Source organism: Nansenia antarctica, assembly GCF_963989245.1.
Source record: "Nansenia antarctica genome assembly, chromosome: 4".
NCBI classification, from domain to species: Eukaryota; Metazoa; Chordata; class Actinopteri; order Argentiniformes; family Microstomatidae; genus Nansenia; species Nansenia antarctica.
This window is the reverse complement of record NC_137689.1, coordinates 70681949-70704472: the sequence shown is the minus strand read 5'-3', so window position 1 is coordinate 70704472 and position 22524 is coordinate 70681949. Positions and strand designations below refer to the sequence as shown.

Below are 22524 nucleotides of genomic sequence, written 5' to 3'. Positions count from 1 at the left end.
ATCAGGTGTAGTGCTGAGGCACAAATGTGTACATTTCAAGCCTGCAAACTGCGACACTTTAAATGAATGTGCAATAACACTATGTGCAATATGACAACCCTAGGGTACATAAGGTTGCAGAGAAATAGGAAATGTTAGAATAGGTATAGCATAGCATAGAGTACAGCACAGTGTTTTATCTGTACAGTATAGTATAGTGGATAGTGTACAGTCTTTATTTATGTAAACCAGCTCCTTTCCCTTCTTGTTTTTTTTTCTTTCCTAGCACCAGGGGAGCCACCCCTCCCAAATTTCGTTGTTTGGTACCTGTACTATAGCAATGACAATAGACCATTCATTCAATATCACTTGCTTTTGGCTGTACGAGCCAAAGTACGTGATTTAGAATTCTTTTTGAAAATGAGATTTGACCGCTGCATTACTTCTAGAGTCACAAGGGGGCGCAGCAAGACCATCCTTAAAACTAAATGCAACAGCGTCATGTGTCAATCACAGCGTTATGACTGGATCAAACCAAGCAGGCAGAGCCAAACCACGCGTTTATTCACTCATTGGGATCCATGTAAAAGAAAGCATCCAACACAAGTCAGAGGTGTCAATGTCAACAGTGCATTTATTTTTTTTATAAACAGGTCAAGTATTCATATTTCCCATTACAATGAAAGGCTTTTCATCTGAACTATAGAGAGCAGGTAAGAACTCTGATATATATACAGTCCTTTGGGATGTATACGAGGGCAAAACCCGTTCTTTATTTTTCAATTGTTTCTCCTGTTGGGGAGAGTGCCGCTGACTCCATTAAGGCACAGTGTACAGGTGTCGGAGGCACCCGCGAACTGGGCCATGGTCCAGTGCTGGTCCCTTCCTCTAGGCCAGGGCAGGGAAGTCCTCTGGGTCATCAGGGTTCGGTGCCTGGCCCTGTTGGACCCGGGCCTGGAAACAGAATAAAAAAACACAGGAGTCATACAATGGAACAGGGCAGAACACCAGATAAGAGAGGAGAGGAATGTTCTACCCAGGCGTCACATGGTGCCTTATTCATAAGTGTGTGTGTGTGTGTGTGTGTGTGTGCCCCTAGTTCTGGAAGCACATTCTCGATCTGTGTCATAATAGTGTACTCGGTTTTTTCCCCCTACATTAGCACTTTTGACATTTAATACCGGGAGGAAGAAGTACATGGAACCCAGCCCATTAGGAAGACTAAACCAGTCAAACTGGTTACAGAATGAACACGTTTTAACCATTTTAACACCGGCTCCAGTGATAAAAATCACCTTCCTTCAGTTTCATTTCTAATATCTCCCATTTGTCTTCTCCTCCTGTGAAGTGTATTGTATTTGTGTACGACATGTAACCTAGGTCTGACCTGATCCCTCGTCTATAGACAGGCACTTTACTGACCCCTGGTCTATAGATAGACAGGTACTCTATTGACCCCTGGTATATAGTTAGGTCATTTATTGATCCCTGGTCTATAGATAGACAGGTACTTTATTGATCCTTGGTTTATAGACAGACAGGTACTTTGACCCCTAGTCTATAGATAGACAGGTACTTTATTGACCCCTGAGGGGACATTAAGGCATTCTAGACAACATGTGAAAGGAGCCCTGGCGGGAGTCAGACGTACCCTCTCTGGAGGCTTCTGGGGAGAGACGGTCTCCGGCCTCATGGGTCCACGGTCCGCTCCTCCGCGTCCGCGGCCGCCCCGGCCTCCGCCCCTGGCCCCCCGAGAGGGACGCCCCAGGCTGCCGAAGTTGATCTCCATCTTGGCGGTGATGTCGTTGGCCGGGCGACGGAGCTTGGCAGCCTCGTCATCCTCCTCCACCTCTTCGGCTTGCTCCTGGTTACCAAGGCAACAAGACAAGATTCACATAAGGAGGACGACGTTTGCACGCCAGACAATATCCTGACTACAGGCCTCACCGAACCAAAATATCGCTATTTGTTAGGCAACTGCTAATTAGTTCCGAACCCGTTCATTTATTTTACCTTTATTTATAGAGGGGGGGACACTGAGAACATGGCCTTTCACAGGTTCCGCCTATCCACAACTACAACAGCATCATAAACATGGGCTGCGTTCGTAGATTCGCTCTGGAAATCTGATCAGCACTCAGGGAATGCCTCTCGCCCAAACAAATTACTTGGTCCCTTCATGACGTTGAACCCAGTCTGTACTCCAGCAACCTCAGAGCAGAATTCACAAACGCACCACACCCGTGGTGTACATGGGACCACTCCTCACCTCCACCTTCTTGGACTTGTGGAGGACCAGCGAGTCCGAGGGGACGAGGGTGTCGGCCTTGCGGAGGTTGAACTCCTTCTTGGGTCGGTTTTGCTCCTGCAGGGCCTTCCACTCGTCCAGGGACATCTCCACGGCAACCTCCACCACGGCCTCGCCCTCGCCTTCGGCGTCCGGGGCGCTGTGGGGAAACCAGAGGGTTACTACGGAAACGGTTCAATCCGACAACAGGACTCGCACGTTTGGTTGAGAGTCATTTATTTGTACAGATCTGTGGCCATAGCATGAACCAGCCTTTTACCTCACTGAACAGAGATGACTGGGATGAACATGGCCTGGTTCTCTCTCCCCCTGACAGATATGAGATCAGTGCCATCAGAGGACACCGCCTTGCCCAGTGACAGGGGGGGTTGGGCTGTGAGTAACTTGGAACATGGAGATGGGTGTACGCAAGTAAGTGTGTGTAATTTCAAAGTATGCGTAATGTAGACAGCGCTGTTTCTGTTAGTGTTAATGACATTTGACGACCGAGCACAAGGGCGTTGTATGTCACCAGTCTGGACTTGAGGGTTCATGGCTGGAGCGCTACACAGCTGCTGTGGTACACAGCGTTGGCCGGTACAGGCGGCGGAGGTCAGTCTCCTGGCTCACTCACCGGTTTGCTCCGGTGTCGGCGTTCTCGGCCCCCTCCTCTCCATCAGGGCCCTCCTCAGCAGGAGCGCCGTCAGCCCTCTCGCTGAAACACAACCAAACGGATTCATCAAACATTTATTTATTTACTTTCCGAGTGGGGCAGTCCCACAAATGTTTTATTAGATATAGTGAAGATAGACAGGAAAGTAAGGAGAAGAGGGCATATGTCAGCAGGACATGGGCCGGATTTTAAACCATTGACATGGGCATATGTGTGCACTGTAGACGGTGCTAGACCACCCCAGGCCACAGAATAAAAGATAGGCATAAGACCATTCCAGACAATCATGTTCTGGATTCAAAGTCAATTAACTTATGGTAACTTACGAATAGAAAATGCTGATGAAAGATGTGGCAATAGAACTCATCTTCACAGTGCACAGTGCTCCAATTACTACTATGAACAAATTGGAGGACCGAGCACTAGCCGGGTCAGCAACCAATCAAAATGTTCAGACTTATTTTGAAACACAGAAATACATTTCAACACTGTCGAAAATTACAACACAAACTCGCTAGTGAAGCCAAAATACTGCAATGCAATGGATTCGGTGAGTAATCCCCACTGCTACCTAGTTAACTATAACACAACTTTACATATAGCAGGCTCACAAAACAAACTGTCTTAGTTGATTAGCAAGTGTGTCATTGATTTCCAACAACACTGAAACGTGTTTAAATGCTTCAAAAGAAAAGTCTGAACTTTAAATCGGATGGCGACTTGCAGACCAACTGACCAAACCGTGTCACATTTTATACTGACCTCATCTGGTCCCTCGTTGAGCCCCAGTTGCGTGGGCCGCTGCCTCCCCTCTTCTCCTCTGGTCGCACGCCACTGCAACAAGCAGGAGGAAACGTTACTCACCTCAACTTCACCAATGCTACAGTTCTTAGGGTTAGGGTGTACAGATGGATTACTCATTCTGTACACTGCTCTTCACATTCACATCACCCACCACACTGATGTCACGTACTGTATGTCCTGTACGACTGTCACTTTCTTATCTTGAATTATACCTATTGCCTTAGTCTGCAAATTGTCTGGATACTGCTAACTATATCCCGTCTTATTTGTCACTTATGTCTTGTACTATTGTCAGTTATCTTGACTCAGCCTATTGCCTTATTGTCTTGTGCTGCAATGTCAAGGAACTGAAGCCTAAGAATGTTACTGCCTTACACTCGTGTAAATGTGATGTACAAAATAAAACTTGACACCTTGGGGGGAAAAAAAAAAAAACACAAATGTACATATGACTAAACACAATTTGGGAACTTTGTGATGATGAACGAAGCTCTCTTACGTTCTATCACTGCCGCTGTGGCGGTCAAACTCCCGCTTGCCTCTCTGGTCGAAGCCGTCCGTGGACCTGAAGTGACCGGCACCCCGCATTCCTCTGCCACGGCCGCCACCTCGTCCCCTTCCGCCGCGGTCCCCCTGCCCTTCAGCTGGCCTGGGGAGGGGTGGGCGGTTACACTTCAACTCACTCAATCCAGGAAGTACATTCATATTATTACAAATTTGGGCCGCTTTTTCCAAGTTCTACCAATGCTCCACTAAGGAAGAGCGATTCCACCGTAGCCTTCTCAGCCACCATCAACCCTGGGCCCTTGCTGGGTCCATTCCCTCATCTAACACTGGTTAGGTGTGTGCCACTTTACTACTTGAACTATCCATTTTATTACTAGTTGTACCCTCTTATTTGTGACTTATGTCCTGTACTGTCACTTTCTTTTGTCTTGAATTATGCCTATTGCTTTATTGTCTTGTGCTGCAATGTCATGAACCGAAGCCTACGAATTTTACTGTCTTACACTCTTGTAATGTGACATATAACACCACAATTTGAAACTTAAGTGCTCGTGCCAATGGCAGAAATACCCAGTCCTTCAAACGCCACCAACTTCTGGTGAATAGGTAGTTACTCCAGGTGACTAGGTAGGTAGTTAGTTACTCCAGGTGACTAGGTAGTTAGTTAGTTAGTCCAGGTAGGTAGTTAGTTAGTTACTCCAGGTGACTAGGTAGTTAGTTAGTCCAGGTGACTAGGTAGGTAGTTAGTTACTCCAGGTGACTAGGTAGGTAGTTAGTTACTCCAGGTGACTAGGTAGGTAGTTAGTTAGTTACTCCAGGCGACTAGGTAGTTAGTTAGTCCAGGTGACTAGGTGGGTAGTTAGTTACTCCAGGTGACTAGGTAGGTAGTTAGTTAGTTACTCCAGGTGACTAGGTAGGTAGTTAGTTAGTCCAGGTGACTAGGTAGGTAGGTAGTTACTCCAGGTGACTAGGTAGTTAGTTAGTTACTCCAGGTGACTAGGTAGGTAGTTAGTCCAGGTGACTAGGTAGTTAGTTAGTTAGTCCAGGTGACTAGGTAGGTAGGTAGTTAGTCCAGGTGACTAGGTAGTTAGTTAGTCACTCCAGGTGACTAGGTAGTTAGTTAGTTAGTCCAGGTGACTAGGTAGTTAGTTAGTCCAGGTGACTAGGTAGGTAGGTAGTTAGTTACTCCAGGTGACTAGGTAGGTAGTTAGTTAGTCCAGGTGACTAGGTAGGTAGTTAGTTAGTCCAGGTGACTAGGTAGGTAGTTAGTTAGTCCAGGTGATTAGGTAGGTAGTTAGTTACTCCAGGTGACTAGGTAGGTAGTTAGTTAGTTACTCCAGGTGACTAGGTAGGTAGTTAGTTAGTCCAGGTGACTAGGTAGGTAGTTAGTTAGTTAGTCCAGGTGACTAGGTAGGTAGTTAGTTAGTCCAGGTGACTAGGTAGATAGTTAGTTAGTTACTCCAGGTGACTAGGTAGGTAGTTACCTTTCAATAGAGAAGCCCAGGGATGCCTCATTATCATTGGGCCTCCGGTCCCGGAAGGCAACACGTCGCTCTCCCTCTCCCTGGTTCGACCCCCCACGAGGAGGATATCTCGGACCTGTAACATGAGACCAAACAGATAACAAGGTCATCAATAACACCTCACAATAACAACAACAACAAAAAACAAAAAAAAACAGACCCCCAGTATTGAATGAATGGTCTTTATTGTCATTGATATAGTACAGGTACCAAACAACGAAATTTGGGAGGGGGGCTCCCCTGGTGCTAGGAAAAAAAAACTAAAAAACAAGGGAAAGGAGCTGGTTTACATAAATAAAGGCTATGTACACTATCCACTATACTATACAAATAAAACACGGTGCTGTACTCTATGCTATGCTATACCTATCCTAACATTTCCTATTCTCTGAACCTTATGTACCCTAGGGTTGTTATACGCTGATGAACATTTATGGACATGTGGTAGCAAAGCAGAGCTGAAATGTGATAGTCATTAATTTAGAAATCAATCACTAACATCGAGTCGACTAGAACAAGCTAGTCAACTAGGCTGTAGTCATACAGGTGGGGGGGGGGAATCAGCTTATGTCGAGATGAGCCCTGTCACACCATGCAGGTGTCGGTGAGGCCTACTAGGCTAGGGTAGGGGAGCTAGATCACTGGATCTAAGCGTGCTGCTGAGCGGTGATTAACTAACTAAACATAGGCATTTCCGTACATTGCTCACCGACACATCACCAGCATAGCACATGGCAAGGTTTGGTCCAAATGCAAGGTAGATTAGACCTAGCAATCAAGCATGCATGGGGTTGGTGAAGTAGCTATAGCTTTTAGCTAAGGCAGCTGGTTAAGGGCAGCATGTGGAGATGCTGGTGGTCTGGACGGGGGGTGCAGTACCGCTGATCTCCACCACACCACATGCGGACGGGAGAGAGAGTTAAGGCCTATCCTAACTCTCACCGCAATAACATCCGTAAAGTAAATGCACTGTGTTTTAAGGGTTTAAGGGGGTCAAGTTATCCCACATACACAAAAGAAGAGATCTAAAAAAAACACACAGGCTCTCAGTTGGACATGGCGCTTACCCTGTAAACTTTTTGTTTGTGCAGAGGTGTCGCCCCCCTCGTTGACTGTCCGCCGGTCCTTCTGCGATTCCTTTTTGACAGGTTTGCCCGCTGCTGCTATGGCCGCTGCTGCCGCCGGACCCCCGAGGCCACCGGCCACTTTCCTCGGATCTTCCTTCTTCTTTTTCTTCTGCTTCTCCCCCTGGGCCTGGCGCAGGATGTCAAAGGGGTCGGCCTCGTCGTCTAAAAGCTGCCCGAAGCGGTTCGCCACGGCACACCCGTAGCCAGCACTCTCGGGCATGTCGCTGGGATCTTCGATGGTACCCTTCATTGTTGGTTGGGGGGGTAAAACTCCGTTTTGCAAAAAATATCAAAGTTGCATACACCTCTTGCTGATTCTTACTGTCGTAAATTTACGAGCCGAAGCACTCCAGAACAAACATATTGACTTGAATTGTTAAATAACCATACCCTGGCTCTAAAAGTGTGAGACAGACAGGCTGGTTTGAGCATGCGGTGCATTCCAAAATGGCGGAGGGTATATATGCTGCCCCGCCCAATGACGTTGCGATATTATTCATGAGGTGTTAAAGTGGCAGCGCGCGCTTGTCTCTGGATAACGAGTCTGTCTTGGATAAAATAATAATATATAATAATAATAATAATAATACAAACTTATAATAATAATGAAATAATATAACATAATATATATACAAGTGGCTTCATTGTAAAAACAAAGTTGTTATACATATTATTATTATTTTTAAAAGAAGAAGAAAAAAAAGAAGAAATAAATTTGTCCTATCCATGCTAAAAATGTATCTGTGTTGTATGTTCATGTGAACTTGACAGTCAGTAAGTGACAGAACACGCAACTAGTCAGGGTTCTTTAAATAAAAAATAAATAAATACAAATTCAAGGTGGTTAATCGGCTCTCGGTAACATCGAAGAACATGGAAGTACTGGACACAAAAAGTAAAAATATTGAAATCAATTCTTAATCTGTGTAGAAAACTGTGCAGGTCACTCTTCTGAGAAGATGATCTGCCATCTTATCTAGATACATCTGCCTTTAAGGATTCACGTATTGCCCTTTAAGATATCACGCTACCTGTCGGCCGTCTCTTTTCATTTGATTTCCACAAGGTGGGGTTTGATGTTTTTACAGACATGTATTTGATGACATCATTGGTTATTTATTGTTTAACAGATGTTATTATTGACAAAATACTACTGTTTCTTCTTTATTTTTACATCAATAAATATACAGATGTATCTTCTTCATCTAGACAAAAAACATCCAAAACAAAATAGTCAAATGAAAATGTTTACAAATGTGACTATTAGCCTATGGTTTAATCATCATCATCATGCTTTCAATACAGGGATTTAACATTAATTAATGTATATTCATCTCTTAATCTTTATTTGTACTCTTTGAACTCCTCTGGACTAAAGTCCCTTTGAATAATACAACATGTATCAATATTGAATCCAAAAAATACTACGGATTCTGTCATGAGACCCTGAAGATTTCAATCACTTTGTGATAGAATTGTCCGGACGTGACGGCCTTCTCTCGTAGTGCAGACAGCAATGTAGGGGGGCAGGTGGTAGAGCCGGCGTCTAATGATGGCATGGTCAGCTTGCTCCAGGGTCGCCGTCTATGGCTGACCCCTTGCCCCTAGAGCATAAAATACACAATTCCAACAATTATTGACTGACAGGTTGAATGCATGGCAATAAAACGTTCATGAATCTTAAGGAAACACACGTGGGACAACTGATGGCCCTCTTCTTCCCTCTTCTACACTTCTCTGCATCTGAAGTTTGAAGTTGGATTTAGTTTGAGTCCCTATTCCAGACATATCCCTGCTGACATCGTCTCCGTTGCTCACTATATGTTGGGGGCTGGGTGTCTTGTGTATCTGAGTCTGATATAGGTATAGCCTAGGCCAGTGGTTCTCAACCCTCTCTTCGGGGCGCCCCAGCCGCTCCACATGTTTGATCTGTTCCACCACCAGCTCACCTGATTCAACTGGTCAAGTACAAACCATAATTGCTTTATACTTGATCAGTTGAATCAGGTGAGCTGGTGGTGGAACAGATCAAATATGTGAAGCGGCTGGGGGTCCCAGAGGAGAGGGTTGAGAACCACTGGCCTAGGTGGAGAGTCTGGAGGATCATCATGTTCAAGCTCTGGGAGATAAGCCCCATCACCTGCAAGAGGGAGGGACATTGTGATTGTTGTTGAGAGGGAATGTTTATTAACAAGCTAGTGAAACAGACGTCAAGTTGTTTGCAAACAGCAGCCTCGCCATTCGAGTCGCTCCGACCGAGTCTCGAACTTGCGACCTCTGGTTACCCGATGGAAAGGCTATTTGAACTGTAAGACAAAGACAAAAAAAAGAAGCTTTCAGATGTTGTTAGAGTATGAGGCCTCTGATGCAGAAATTAAAGTGTTTGATGATATGGTCGCACTTCACACTGCTATGCTATAACTATGTAATTACTATTGTAAGTTGCATATATGTGTTACAGGAACAGGTAGCTATGGTTATTGTAATTATATTATATTGTAATATTGTAAGTAGTGTATCAATGTGTCATAACAATCATTTATACACTGTGTAGACCTACTTCGAAAGACTGTGTGCGCAGAAAACACCACTTTCCAAACAGTGGTCGATTAGCAAATAAAACATTGTTTGTTTGTTTAATTATCATGTCCTCGAATCACTGTACAGTTGGGCGACTTTTGACCATGTTCATAAACATGGTCATTTTCTCTGCTGACGCTTTTCCCACCACATCGATGAACGACGCAAACTCCCTCTGAAAAGATGACATTTTACAATCTGACGAGTGTGTTAGCAGTTTTTGCATTTACTTACATACAAATCAGGAGTGCAATCGAAGTTGTACCTAGTTAGGGTTAGTATAAATAATTTAATTAATTATTTAATTAGTACTCACTGTCTTGAGTTAGCAGTCGAACACTCTTCGAGAATTCTTCCCATTTCTGTAATTGCCGCCTGAGTTAATGCCTCAATAATAGCTGATATTTGTGATTGAAAAGTCTCATACAGTACCATTTTGGCGACATGTATCTAGGTATATACAGCAATAGCATAACACGACAAGCCAGCTCGTCCGAAAGACACGAGACATGCCAGGAGGCGTGTGAGGGGATGAGCGGGGACACGGACACGAACATCCGGACTGACGACAGCTAAATCTTTCATATAACTATTCCGTACCCAATATCCTCTCCAACGTGTGTTGTTTTAAGTCATTTGTTGTATTCATTCACCTCCAGACGAGTCATCAAAGATTAATTGAATCAGATCAATTAAAGAGAAAATCGGAGCTTTTAAACGATTTGCTGTAGTCCAGTGGACTGGCAATTCTGCCAGATCCATCCCGCATTTTACCTGGAGCCTTGTTCGTCACTTCAAAAGTGTCCCCTCTAAAAACTAGAATAAAACCCGTAACCCCATCAACTGTTGATGAATAAGTGATGTACAATTTCAGCATCTATAATAATAATAATAATAATAATAATAATAATAATAATAGTTATACAACGGGTGGTTTATATACAACTGAAAAAATGCTTAACCTACAAAGTCAAAGAGGCTCTATTTATTTAGAATCAACTTGAATCAACTTTTTTGGAAAACTTTTCAAAAGGATCAATACTACACCGATAGCATTAACTAAACAGTGAAAAGTGAATAATTAGCAGATTTATAAGACCACCTGTCTGAAAAAAACAAAACCTAGGTCTACAGAGACAATATGTATAGTTTATGTGACATTTGTTAAACTTCACATGTAACAGGTCCATAAGCACCTAGTCTCTTACAGTGCAGAACAAAATACATAAATTCACAGAAAAAGGCCCCATCAAGTTGTATTGTGTGTATTCACTAATCATGGGCACCAAACGCTTCAAAAAATAGCATATTAGCATAATATGTCATTCAGTATGATGCTGTGCATTTTCTCTAAGAGCTGTTTTCAGGTTGAACTTACATATGGACTTGCAGGTCACTTTCTGAGGAAATTACAATCATGGTAAATTGTTTATTTATAGGCAATGTATTTATTCACATTGTGTTTTTCACCTCAAAAACACATACTAATAAAACCTGAAAAGAAAGAAAACCCCATTTCCATCAAATGAAAATACACCTGTGGTCATCTCAGTTGTGAAACATTATTATCCGGAGTGATCCTGTTTCCAGTAGCTAGTCTGCCTTACATTTATGGACTTGCAGGTTCTTTTTACAAGCATAAGCATTCCCACATTTGTCACACATGAAGTCTTTGGCGCCAGTGTGCACCCGCTGATGATACACCAAATGGGGTTTCTGTGCGAATGTCTTCCCACACTCGTTGCAAGCGTAAGGTTTCTCCCCTGTGTGGACGCGCATGTGGACCTTAACACAGTCGTACATGAAACCTTTCCCACAGATGGGACACGTGTATGGCTTCTCCCCCGTGTGAACATGCATGTGGGCTTTGAGTTGATAATGATAAGCGAACCCCTTTTCACAAACGTCACACTTGTACCGGGTCACCCCTGTGTGGGTGACTATGTGTTGCTCCAGGGCAGCTTTGAACAGGAACGCTTTACCACAGAAGGGGCAGAGGAGAGACTTTGACAGCAGATGAGACCGCATCTTGTGTGTATCCAGGCTGTGTTTGTTGGTGAACCCCTTCCCACAGACGCCACACGTGTGAGGCCTTTCGCCAGAGTGTTTCATTTTGTGAATCTTCAGTGTCGACGGTTGGGTGTACCTCTTCCCGCAAACGGTGCAGCCGTACAATTTCTGCCCCGTGTGCGAAATCTTGTGCCTTCTGAGATTATGTGAATGGCTGAAGTTTTTCCCGCATACGTCGCAGGCGAAAGGTCTTTCTCCGGTATGTACGACCATGTGGTTTCTGACCTCGTTCGCACGGCTGAAACGCTTCCCGCAAGTGTCACAGTTGAAACGCCTTTCTGTCACGCTTTTCTTGTCTTTTACCTCAGAGTGGCTGATCATGTGTCCTTTGAAAGCCGCTAGAAGACCAAACGCTTTACCACATACGTCACACACAAAAGGCTTTTCTCCTGTATGGGTGATCTTATGAGTTGTCAAGCCTTGCCAGGAGTCGTATGTCTTTGGGCAGAGAGAGCAGCTGAATGTCTTTTTCACAGCGCTACACTTGTGCTTCTCTAGCCTCTCTTCCCCTAGGAATTCTCTCTCGCCACCGGTGCAGGTAACCGTTTTCTCAGTTGTGTGAAGTTGCATATGTTTGACATAAGCGTTTTCACAAGTGAATGGCTTGCCGCAATCTGTGCAAATAAAAGGGTGAACATCTCCAGTGTGAGCATCGAGGCATTCTTTTCTGGTGAAACGCCCCCGACATTGTGAGCAGCTGAACGGTTTGGAGTGAGACTGAAGGTGTTGGACAAGGTTACACTTCTTCCTGAAACTTTTTCGACAAGTGGGACAACTGAGGGTCTTTTCCTCTACGTCTCTGCCTGCAGCGTCTGTGTCTGAAGTTCGGTCTTCATATGGAGACTCCCCCACATCCTGGACATGTCCTCCAGTGTCTTTGGGCTGGATGTCCTGTTGGTCTGGGTTGGATACCGACAAGGCCTTGAGGTACTTGGGGTATGAGTGCTCCTTCAATGGGTGTCTCCGGTCCTGCATGTTGAAGGGCTGGGAGTCTGGTCTCTCTAGGTCTGATACAGGTGAGGCCTGGGGAGTGGAGTCGTCCTCCTTCACAGGGTGTGTCCATTCCTGCATGTTTAAGGGCTGGGGGTCTGGTCTCTCCAGGTCGGACACAGGGAATGGTGGGGGGTTCTCCTCCTTTTGGGTTGCGAGCTCGGAGACAGATCCACAATCTGCAACAGAAAATAATCTGTGAGGCAGATCTGTGTTGAAAAAGCAAACCAATGAGATGTTGGCATTCACCTCCCGTACATGAGAATTGCAGCCACAAAGAGATTTAGATATCTGTACTATACATTTAACATGTGTGGGTTTGTTAGGTATCCAACACTGATACAAAAATAAAAAGGATGATGTAATCATAATAAATGAAATAAAAACATCAAACATTGCACATGCAACCATAGCCTTCATATAGGGACCTCCTTTCGACAACTCACCTATTTGTCCTCTTTCTTCTGAGCATCTTCGACCGGCCCTCATCTGCAGGCCTTCCTCCACACCTCTGGCCACCTCTGCCTCGTCAACATCCCATTCAAGGTTTATGAGCAACGCCATTTTCTCTGATGCCATTTTGCCCAAGATCTCCATGAACGTTGCAAATTCCCCCTGGAATATTCCGTTTTAACCAAGTTAGTGTCGTATTTCGGGCATTGTTAACACAAGCTTGCTATACCACTGTTCAGTTTATGTGTATTAATGTGTATTAGCATCTCAAGAAGTAGTCTAATGAAGCAGCTATTCCTGGGGTCGACACAAAACACATCATGAAACACATGAAACAGCACAGAACAAGTTAGTTATAGACAATAATAACAAAGATAAATCAACATTAAAGAGTGTAACACACTATCAAGACACAAAGAGACAACACAAGAGCGAAAGCAGAGAAAGACTTCTTACAGACTTATCATCATACAGATCACAGAGATGTCTGGCCACAGGAGGCGCTGTGGCACAAGAGGTTCATTGAGATATCTCCCTGTTTGCCCGAGTAAGCAGTAGTGGCAAGTATTACATGTTAACACGTTAGTTGCATGCTTGGTGAGGAATGTCTGTCTGTCTGAAATGTATGCAAGTTGATTGTGTGTGTGCAGTAAAGGCCAATGCTGTTCAACTGCAAATCCTTCCATCTGGTCAGCTGGGTTAGGAGCATTTAAAATGATATATAGCTAAACTAGCTGTACTCAAAGTACGAAAGCTTACACTCTTTTACTTTCTGTAACGTGGTCATTGCATTCCTTGGAATATAATGATATGGGTCAGACCTGAGTCGATACTCACTGAATGAATGTTGTTCAACCGTTGCATTTCATTCTTCAGCCATTCAACCTCTTTATTCTCCTGAAGCAACTTCAGACACTGGTCCAGAAGTCTGTCCACCTCCGAAACGGCCGCCTCCACTAACCCCTCAACAACACTGGCTAACTGGATCTGAAGAGTGTCTTTGCACATGTTTACTAACTATATTACATTTATTCCAGACGAGTGAAGTTGTCGATCATGTCTAACTTCTGCCACTTCAAGGACCCCAATTGAAATAAGCCAGTGGCTTTCTTGGGTTTTTATCCTGTTAGTTGACCTTGTATGTAATATGTACTTTCATGTACCTACTTCTGCAAATCTTCTAATAAAGTTTTCAATCAATCAATCAAACTTCTCATGCTTGTCTTCTTCTTCGTCTCCTCCTTCTTCTGCGGTCGCTGCCACGTTCTTATTGTTGTCCGGAATGAAACAAGTCAGAGCAGAAAGGTTCCTACCGCTGAAGTCACTTTTAGGTAGTCTGTACGATTCATAGAATCTGTTGATATCTTTTTTGTTTTACCCCTTGGCTCTCTTGTTTTTTGTTTGTTTGTTTTTTTTCAAGCACCAGGGGAGCCCCCCCTCCTACATTTCGTTGTACGGTACCTGTACTGTATTAATGACAATAAAGACCATTCATTCATTCATTCATTCATTCATATCGTCAGAATAGTATTGTTTTTCCTATATGAGAGAGAGAGAGAGAGAGAGAGAGAGAGAGAGAGAGAGAGAGAGAGAGAGAGAGAGAGAGAGAGAGAGAGAGAGAGAGAGAGAGAGACACAGAGAGTCAATGTAAAAGCAATAAAGGTACACAACCATGGGCGTAGGTTTGATTTAGATTATTTTATTTTTTTGGTGGGGATTTTTTTTTTATTTTTTTTTACAAGCGTACCTATTTCTTGCATTCCCATGCAAGTTAACAAAACTCTCGGCACGTCTAGTAAGTCATTCAAGGACAGCAACAACTAGCTTATGTACATTTTTATCAAGACATTTTCATTTTATGATAGATGAAAGGAAAATTCATTGCACTAGAACAGAGGTATACTTTCAATAGGGTTCGAGTTTCTAACACCTGTCTCCAATAGCCGGTCCACAACCTAATAACCGGTTAAAATTAGTTGTTTATCGGTATGGATTCTCTGTTGACATTGACAGATGATTATAGCAGCATTTGATTCTGAGTAACCGTAATTTCAACACTCTTGACAGATCATTTGCGTTGCCAACTGTCCCGTATTGGCCGGGATATCCCATAATGGGCTAAATTGGTTTGTCTCATACGGGACCCCCCGCCCCCCCCCCCCCCCCCCCTTGCCCCGTATATTCATCCAATCAAAGGCCTACCTGATGCGCATGATCAGTTGTACGTACAGCGTAAATGCTGGTAATTTCCTGAAAAGCAATTTCCCGCCACATTTGCTCCGTCGGCCCGCCTTTCCTCCCCTATGGTAGTGAGAAAGTTGGCAACACTATTGCGGCAGACTTGTCGGCTATGGAAACCATAATGACCATCTATCAAAGATGGGTTTAATTGATTTATTTTAGCCTAATAATGTTGGTGGATATTTGTTCTCAGTTGGCTGTGATATATTCAGCCCAGTAATAAATAAATAAAATACTAATAGTAACTGGGCTAAATTCAGATAATAACAATAAGGTGGTATTTCATTTAAGATTTCATTTGGCATGGCTTCTCTTCAATGTCCAGAATGTAATTGAGTATTAGCTTACAAAATAATACATCAATATTTCCTTGTTTTCCCCCCCCAGATATATCTAATGATGAAGATGGTGGTGGTGATGATGATGATGATGATGATATCTAACAACTTTCTACCCCCAATATTGATTACTGGCATTTATCTGTGGTAAAGAAGAGGCACCCACTACACAACAAGCACGACCACCGATGCAGTCAGCAATGTTGTTACACAAATCCTGTAACACTCCAGTAAACAGTAAAGAAAAGTATAATACTTATAGGAAATATCAGGGCGCTCCTTGGCAATCACGTAGCCTAGGCTGATATCCCATAATATCCTAAATGTCTATGGCAGAACAAGTGAAGACGAGAAGAATGCCAAAAGTGAGTGTGACATGTCCTACCCGAATGCTTAATGAAACCTACACCCCTGAACACAACACACTCTCTACACCCCTGAACACAACACACTCTCTCTCTCCAGGCCTGAACACATCACACTCTCTACACCCCTGAACACAACACACTCTCTCTACACCCCTGAACACAACACACTCTCTCTACACCCCTGAACACAACACACTCTCTCTACACCCCTGAACACAACACACTCTCTCTCCAGGCCTGAACACAACACACTCTCTCCAGCAGGAGCAGCACTATGGCATCTACTACTATACACGTCTCCTCTCTGGCTCTATGCCTCCCTCCTATGGCAGGCTGGGGACGAGAGGCTTCTCAGAGTTTCAATGGTCCTAAGGTTGTATGATTTTAATTTAATTTAAATTAAATGTTGCCATTTAGCAGACGCTTTTAATCCAAAGCGATTTACAATTACGAATTACAGGGACATTCCCCCTGGAGTAACTGAGGGCTATGTGCCTTACTCAAGGGCACACTAGTAGTGGTGTGGTTTCAGGCGGGATTTGAACTCACAACCTTCCGATCATAAGTCCAACTCACTATCCACTAGACCACCACTACCACTGATCCACACCATCCATGGGCTTGATGGGAGGGGGGGCGGGGGGGGGGAGACATGTACTAAACACTGTAAGATGCCTAAAACAAACAAAGGAAAATGTGTGCAATCCAGTAAGGAGGCTATAGATCAAGGGATGCATTTCATTCATTTAGAAGTGCTCTATAGAGTCCATAGAGGCCTAGATGCTGGCCCCCCAAACCCCGGAACCCCCCCTCGTTGGAGACCAGGAGGCTGCGAGTATCCTTCTGATACTCTGGCTGCGTTTGTATATATTCGCTCTGGAATCTGATCAGCACTCTAGGGAACGCCACTTGTCCAATCAAATGAGTTATGACGTTGAACCCAGTGTCTGTGCGCTCCGGCGCTCTCGGAGCGAATTTTTTACTAACGCAGCCACGCCAAGCCTCAGTCTGATGTTGATGACCTGAGGTGCTGTTCACGGGCCAGGCTCCCGTTCCTGCTGAACTGAGCCAGTGGGTTCAGTACAACTGTTATCAGCTCAGAAGGCACAGGAGAACAGGTCCAGCACCGCAGGGGGGGGTCAGGTAGAGGGAACACCAGGTCAGAGGTCAGACCAGGTAGGGCTGCATCACAGAGACCCGTTCTTGTTCTGGTCTGTTTCCCTTGTCTTCTTGTGTTGTTCCTGTACAGGAACATGCTTAGAACATGCTTAGAACATGCTTAGAACGACCGGCATTTCCACACAACACGTTAATGAAAAAAGAACATTTGAAAACATTAAGGAGAAATGCGTAAAGGATAATCATGTACATTGCCGAATTTATAGATATTCAATGCAATATGCTGTTCAAGTGCATGAAATCCATTCAGTGAAGGTATGAGGTCTGAATACTCTGACATTTTCTGTCATTATTCTCTAGCATCTGACATCCCTTAGCAGCTCTTACCATGTGTTGTTGATGACGAGCTGATTTTATATGTCCCAAGATAACAATGTGCGTTGCAGTTAAACTATGCTCCTCTCATCCTTAAAAAAAAAAGAAGAAAAAAAAACTTCTGTTTTAGTATAAATAAAATTTTTAAAAGTTTAGTTCTCCAGCCATAAGATGTTCGATGGCAATGTTTACGGCATGTTCGATGGCAATGTTTATCAGAAATGCCGCAACATCAGCTAAACTTCCCCCTGTCTCTGTACAGATGAAGAACTTAGCCACTGTGAACATATCCAAAACATTCTCTGTTCAGCAGTCAACTAAGCTCTGCACCTGGCCAGAAAGTATAGTCACCACCACCACACACACACACACGCACACACACAAACACACACACACACACACACACACACACACACTGCTCCGATGTGTCTTGCCTCTGACGAGAGTCCTCCAGTGTCAGCGGCAGATGTTAAGTCTGTGGCACTGTGGTAATCCCTGGCAATGTGATTTTTACCGTCAAGTCCCAAATCAGCATGCCAGAGACCCACACAGCCACAGCAAGACACAATTCCACGCTGCTTCACAATCAGGAGAACACTCTTCCCTCGCTCCTGTCTGTCCTCCGTCTCTGTCTCTCTCCTCTCTTTTTCTCTCTCTCTCTCTCTCTCCTTCCTCACTCACGTTCTCTTAGCTCCACTCCCTCCTCCTCCCTTCCCCTCCCTCCCTACCCCCTGACTGCTTCCATGCTCGGCTTAACTTTGGGTATTTCCCTCATTAGCTACTACGCCTATATCAGGAACTCTCCAAAACCCTGAGGAAGTTTTGGTCTGAAAGATAATAATTATCTGATAATAGCTGATGTTAAATTCCCACGTTAAGTCATTTTTATTTATTTTCTCTAGCTGATATTTCAGGATGACATCATGGGGCTGCACAATAACTCCATTTAAGTCAAAGTACGGTATGTGTATTTTGGGCGATACATCCTATTTTCTTAGCTCCTCCTAAAAACGACTTCCCACGTGCCACGGCGTAAGACGTCGCGTAACAACTACAGCACAGCTGGCCAAGCGATCTACTCTGAGGGATGGAGGAGGAAGGCTGGGAAGATCATCAAGGGCAACAGCCACCCCGGTCATGCCCTGGTTCTCTCAGCTTCCATCTGACTGACAGAACCAGACCATCCAATCCTGGAATCGTTAGACTGTTGAATTGACACTGCCCGGAGTATACATCAGCCCCCTCTCCCCCTGACTATACCCCAGAGAGGGGGGGGGGGGGGGGCTATTGTTGTTGTTGTGGTCGATGTGGAGAGCTGCTCTGACCAAGGCATTTTGTTGCATTGTGTAATCGTACTCAATGTAATGACAAATACATGGAACTTGAACTTGACTGGCCTGTTTGTAAAGTCAGCGCCCAGAGACAAATGTAACCCTCCGCACCGAGTCAAATAACTTTTAAACACATTTTATTGACAATCGCTCCAAGCTATATCTGGTGTTACTTTCCGAACCAGCTCGGTGCATCCGTTGTTTAAGTATTTATTTTTCTCCAAAAAAGCCTGGAAAAAAACTGTCTGGCACAGGCCTTTAATGATTACAACTTTGATTTGTGTGTTGTTTGTGATGTGAGCTGCTGTGTAACGCCTTCATTTCCCCTCGGGCATCAATAAAGTACCTATCTATCTATCTCTATCTCTCTGCCATGACAATAAATATCACCTAATCTAATCTCTTGATCTCACAGCAGGTGTCAAGGCAATCAGCTACAGGTTGTAAAAGAGTCTGATCAAAGAAGGATCTGTCCACGTTTAGACGATCCCATCCCAGCTCCTATGCTACGCTACTCCTCCTAGGCCTTCCAATGACACATGTTCTCCGAGGGGGGCTCTTAAGCATGCAGTGACTCATGACTGTGCAGCGAACCACCCACAGCGGACCCAGGTGGTCCTGTGTGGTGCAAAAACACCATAACATACCAGCAAAACCTCCAGCGTCGACTCCCAGCCAGCCCGCCCCGCACGCCCCTTTGTGCCTGCTGCCTGCGTCGTTCCCTCGCATTCCCGTGTGAGCCCCGGAGCCAGAAGCTTCATGACCTGTCAGGGCCGTTCCAGGCAGGCAGGGGACCCCTGGCTCTCACCGTGTCTCCGTTTATTGCTTCTGAAGGAGGACGCGGTGCACGTGGGCGCCGTCTCCAGCAACTTTAATGAGAACCACAAACCCCCTCGTGGGAAGAGAACACATGGCCCGGGCTGGGGAAGGTCACGTAGGGTAACTGGGTGGAGGGAGAGAGGAAGAGGGGGGAGGGGGGGGAGGAAGGTAAGAAGTGTCAGAGGGAGCGGGGTAGACGGCTCTCATAGCGTCCGTTCATTCAGTCGTTCTCTTTCTCACACGCAGAATCTGTGTGTGTGTGTGTGTGTTTTTATCTATCTCTCTCTCTCTCTCTCTCTCTCTCTCTCTCTGTCTCTCTCTCTCCACACATACACATACCGTACATACATTTTCTACTACTCTTGGTCAGAGTGTGTCTATCTGTGTGTGTGTGTCTCTCTCTCTCTCCCCCCCCTCTGTCTCTCCCTCTCTCTCTCTCTCTCCCCCCTCCACCTCCCCCCCCCTCTCTCTCTCTCTCTCTCACCTCCCCCCCCCCTCTCTCTCTCTCTCTCTCTCCCCCCCGCCCTTCTCTCTCTCCCTCTCTCTCACGCACACACAGACATACATCTCTGAGAACTGGTGCCGAGCTTATATGAGGACATGACCCCTGAGGGATTGATAGAAATCTCACTGGTGGTAATTATGGCATTATTATTTGTCTGGGCCTGAAACTGAATACAGATTCATTTCGAAAGCGACTTCCGTGCTTTACGGGCTAGTGTCCAGACTATTACATGCTCTAAATACACACCCACACACACACACACACACACACACACACACACACACAGACACACACACACACACAGACATACACACACACACACACACACACACACACACACACACACGCATTCACACACACACACACACGCACACACGCATTCATACATACACACACACACACACACACACGCACACACACGCATTCATACATACACACACACACAAGCATCTGAAAACTGTTCAAAGTAACAAAGAATCGATGAACAACAAGAACCAAGAACATCAGTCATTGGTGCTCTAGAGGGATTTTGGGGCGTCAGCGTTGATTTCAACGTGTATAACTGTTAGCAGTTGAACGAACCTGGCGGACATCCTAAAGAAGTCACACCCTCGCACCCATTTGTCAACTTCTTTGCGATTGTAATGTGTCTGAAGAAATCACACCCACAACAAATGTATCCAACACCTTGTCCTTTGTTGGGGATGATATTTAAGGAGAGGGACAGCGTTATTCTGGGAGTTTTGGGTTAGGCCCGTTGCGGGCACCATTCTCCTGTGTTGTCCATGACCTTGTTGCTTTGAAACTGTTACAAATTATTGGTTATTTTGTTGATACTCTATACTCCTTTTCTGTTAAAACAGCACGACATAACCGTGACCAGGTTATCCCGGAGATTACCATCAATGTCTAATGTTCACATGCGTTGTTAATAAGACGGAGAGAGAGTCAGGTCACACAGGGGTGAGCAAAGTATTGTCAGTCATTTTTAACCATGAAATGTCTTTTGGAGTCAGATATAATGTAATGTGTAAAATTGTATAAGCTGGTCATGTGACCACTTGTATTGAGTTTGTTCGATCATGTCCATGACTAGAAATAGGCATTGGGAATAAATGTATGTCTCATTTTTGACCTGTCATCTATTTTTTATTGTTTTATTTGCATACTCTATAGTGCCAACAGTGAACACATTACCTCAGCAGTCAATCTGCGGTGATTTAGGTTTCGTGGTAGCATGCTCCACAGCTGCCTTGTAAAGCTGTCACTCATCCCAGCTTCTTATGTCACATCAATGACATGGATCGTAAATCCTAATACTGAACGCTACTCTCTTTACTAGATGTGATACCTCACACACTGTAATTGAGCAATCTCTATAGGGTTCATAGCTATAGGGTTCATAGAGGTTCGTACATGTTTAAGCTTCATGGTAAAGCAACACGCTTGGACCTCCTATGTGTAACTGCTGTTTTGAGCAAACGATGTTTGTGTTTCTATGTGGAAGTGTCGTGCTGTGTGTGAGTGTGTGTGTGTGTGTGTGTGTGAGTGTGTGTGTGTGTGTGTGTGTGTGTGTGTGTGTGTCCATAGTCTGCTCAGTGTTGTGTCTGTGCAGGGCCGGATCTAGCCATAGGCATTCTAGGCACATGCCTAAAGGCCTCCTCGCCACTAGGGGGCCCAGACAGAGAGGGGTACAGAACATCAACTGCCAAATAATGTTAAACATATTATTATAAATATTATACAAACAAAAATTATTATTGTTTTTAGACATACACAATGTTAGCGCCAATGTGCGGGAATATTTCCAACGATTCAGTGGAGATCATCACTGCATGTTAGCAGCAGTGACATAGGATAACTGTTAACAGCTTTTCATTATGCTTTCGGGTACAGCAAAGCGCAAAAAAAGAAAGAAAATGGAAAACGACAGAGAGGGGCTTTGCACAAGTTTCTCTTGGGACCTCCACAAGCCAGCCTCAATTACTGGATGCAACTGCAAGACCCTCCACTGCGGGAGGAGGAAGGAGGCTCTTGAAGACAGCCCAGCTGTCTCCCGGGGTTCTGGCCAACTTCTACCACTGCACCACTGAGAGCATCCTGACCAACTGCATCACAGTGTGGTACGGCAACTGCACTGTGTCCGACCGGAAGGCCCTGCAATGGGTGGTGAAAACCGCCCAGCGCATCATTGGCACCAAACTCCCTACCATCGAGTCCCTCCAGGCGGACCGGTGTCGTGCGAGGGCGGTAAGCATCATCATCAACGACACCTCGCACCCCAGCCACGGTCTGTTCGACCATCTAATGGCGCTTCTCCATTGACCAGACCGGGACGGTACAGGACGACGCGCATTTGTATCTTACCCGTACCGTATGTTCAGAAACGCTTCTCCATTATACACAACAGACCTGGAGCGAGTCGGGACAGTAGG

General features: G+C 44.9%; 2 protein-coding genes across 2 annotated transcripts; both read right to left on the bottom strand.

The window, feature by feature from the left end:
• Positions 1-593: 593 nt before the first annotated feature.
• On the bottom strand, positions 594-7332 carry LOC308154770 (intracellular hyaluronan-binding protein 4). Its single transcript, XM_080527988.1, has 8 exons — positions 6841-7332; positions 5735-5849; positions 4243-4392; positions 3702-3773; positions 2901-2981; positions 2249-2426; positions 1631-1843; positions 594-933 (listed from the first exon to the last, which is right to left on the bottom strand). Exons 1-8 carry the CDS (start codon positions 7148-7150, stop codon positions 868-870), a joined length of 1185 nt encoding a protein of 394 aa, XP_080384114.1. The 5' UTR covers positions 7151-7332; the 3' UTR covers positions 594-867.
• A 3741-nt stretch (positions 7333-11073) lies between these two features.
• LOC308156332 (uncharacterized protein) lies at positions 11074-14001 on the bottom strand (the record flags this gene model as incomplete). The annotated part of the gene is made up of 5 exons (XM_080529670.1): positions 11074-11544; positions 11776-11888; positions 12237-12719; positions 12987-13155; positions 13831-14001. The coding sequence occupies 5 exons, from the start codon at positions 13999-14001 to the stop codon at positions 11074-11076; spliced, it is 1407 nt and encodes a 468-aa protein (XP_080385796.1).
• Positions 14002-22524: the final 8523 nt, after the last annotated feature.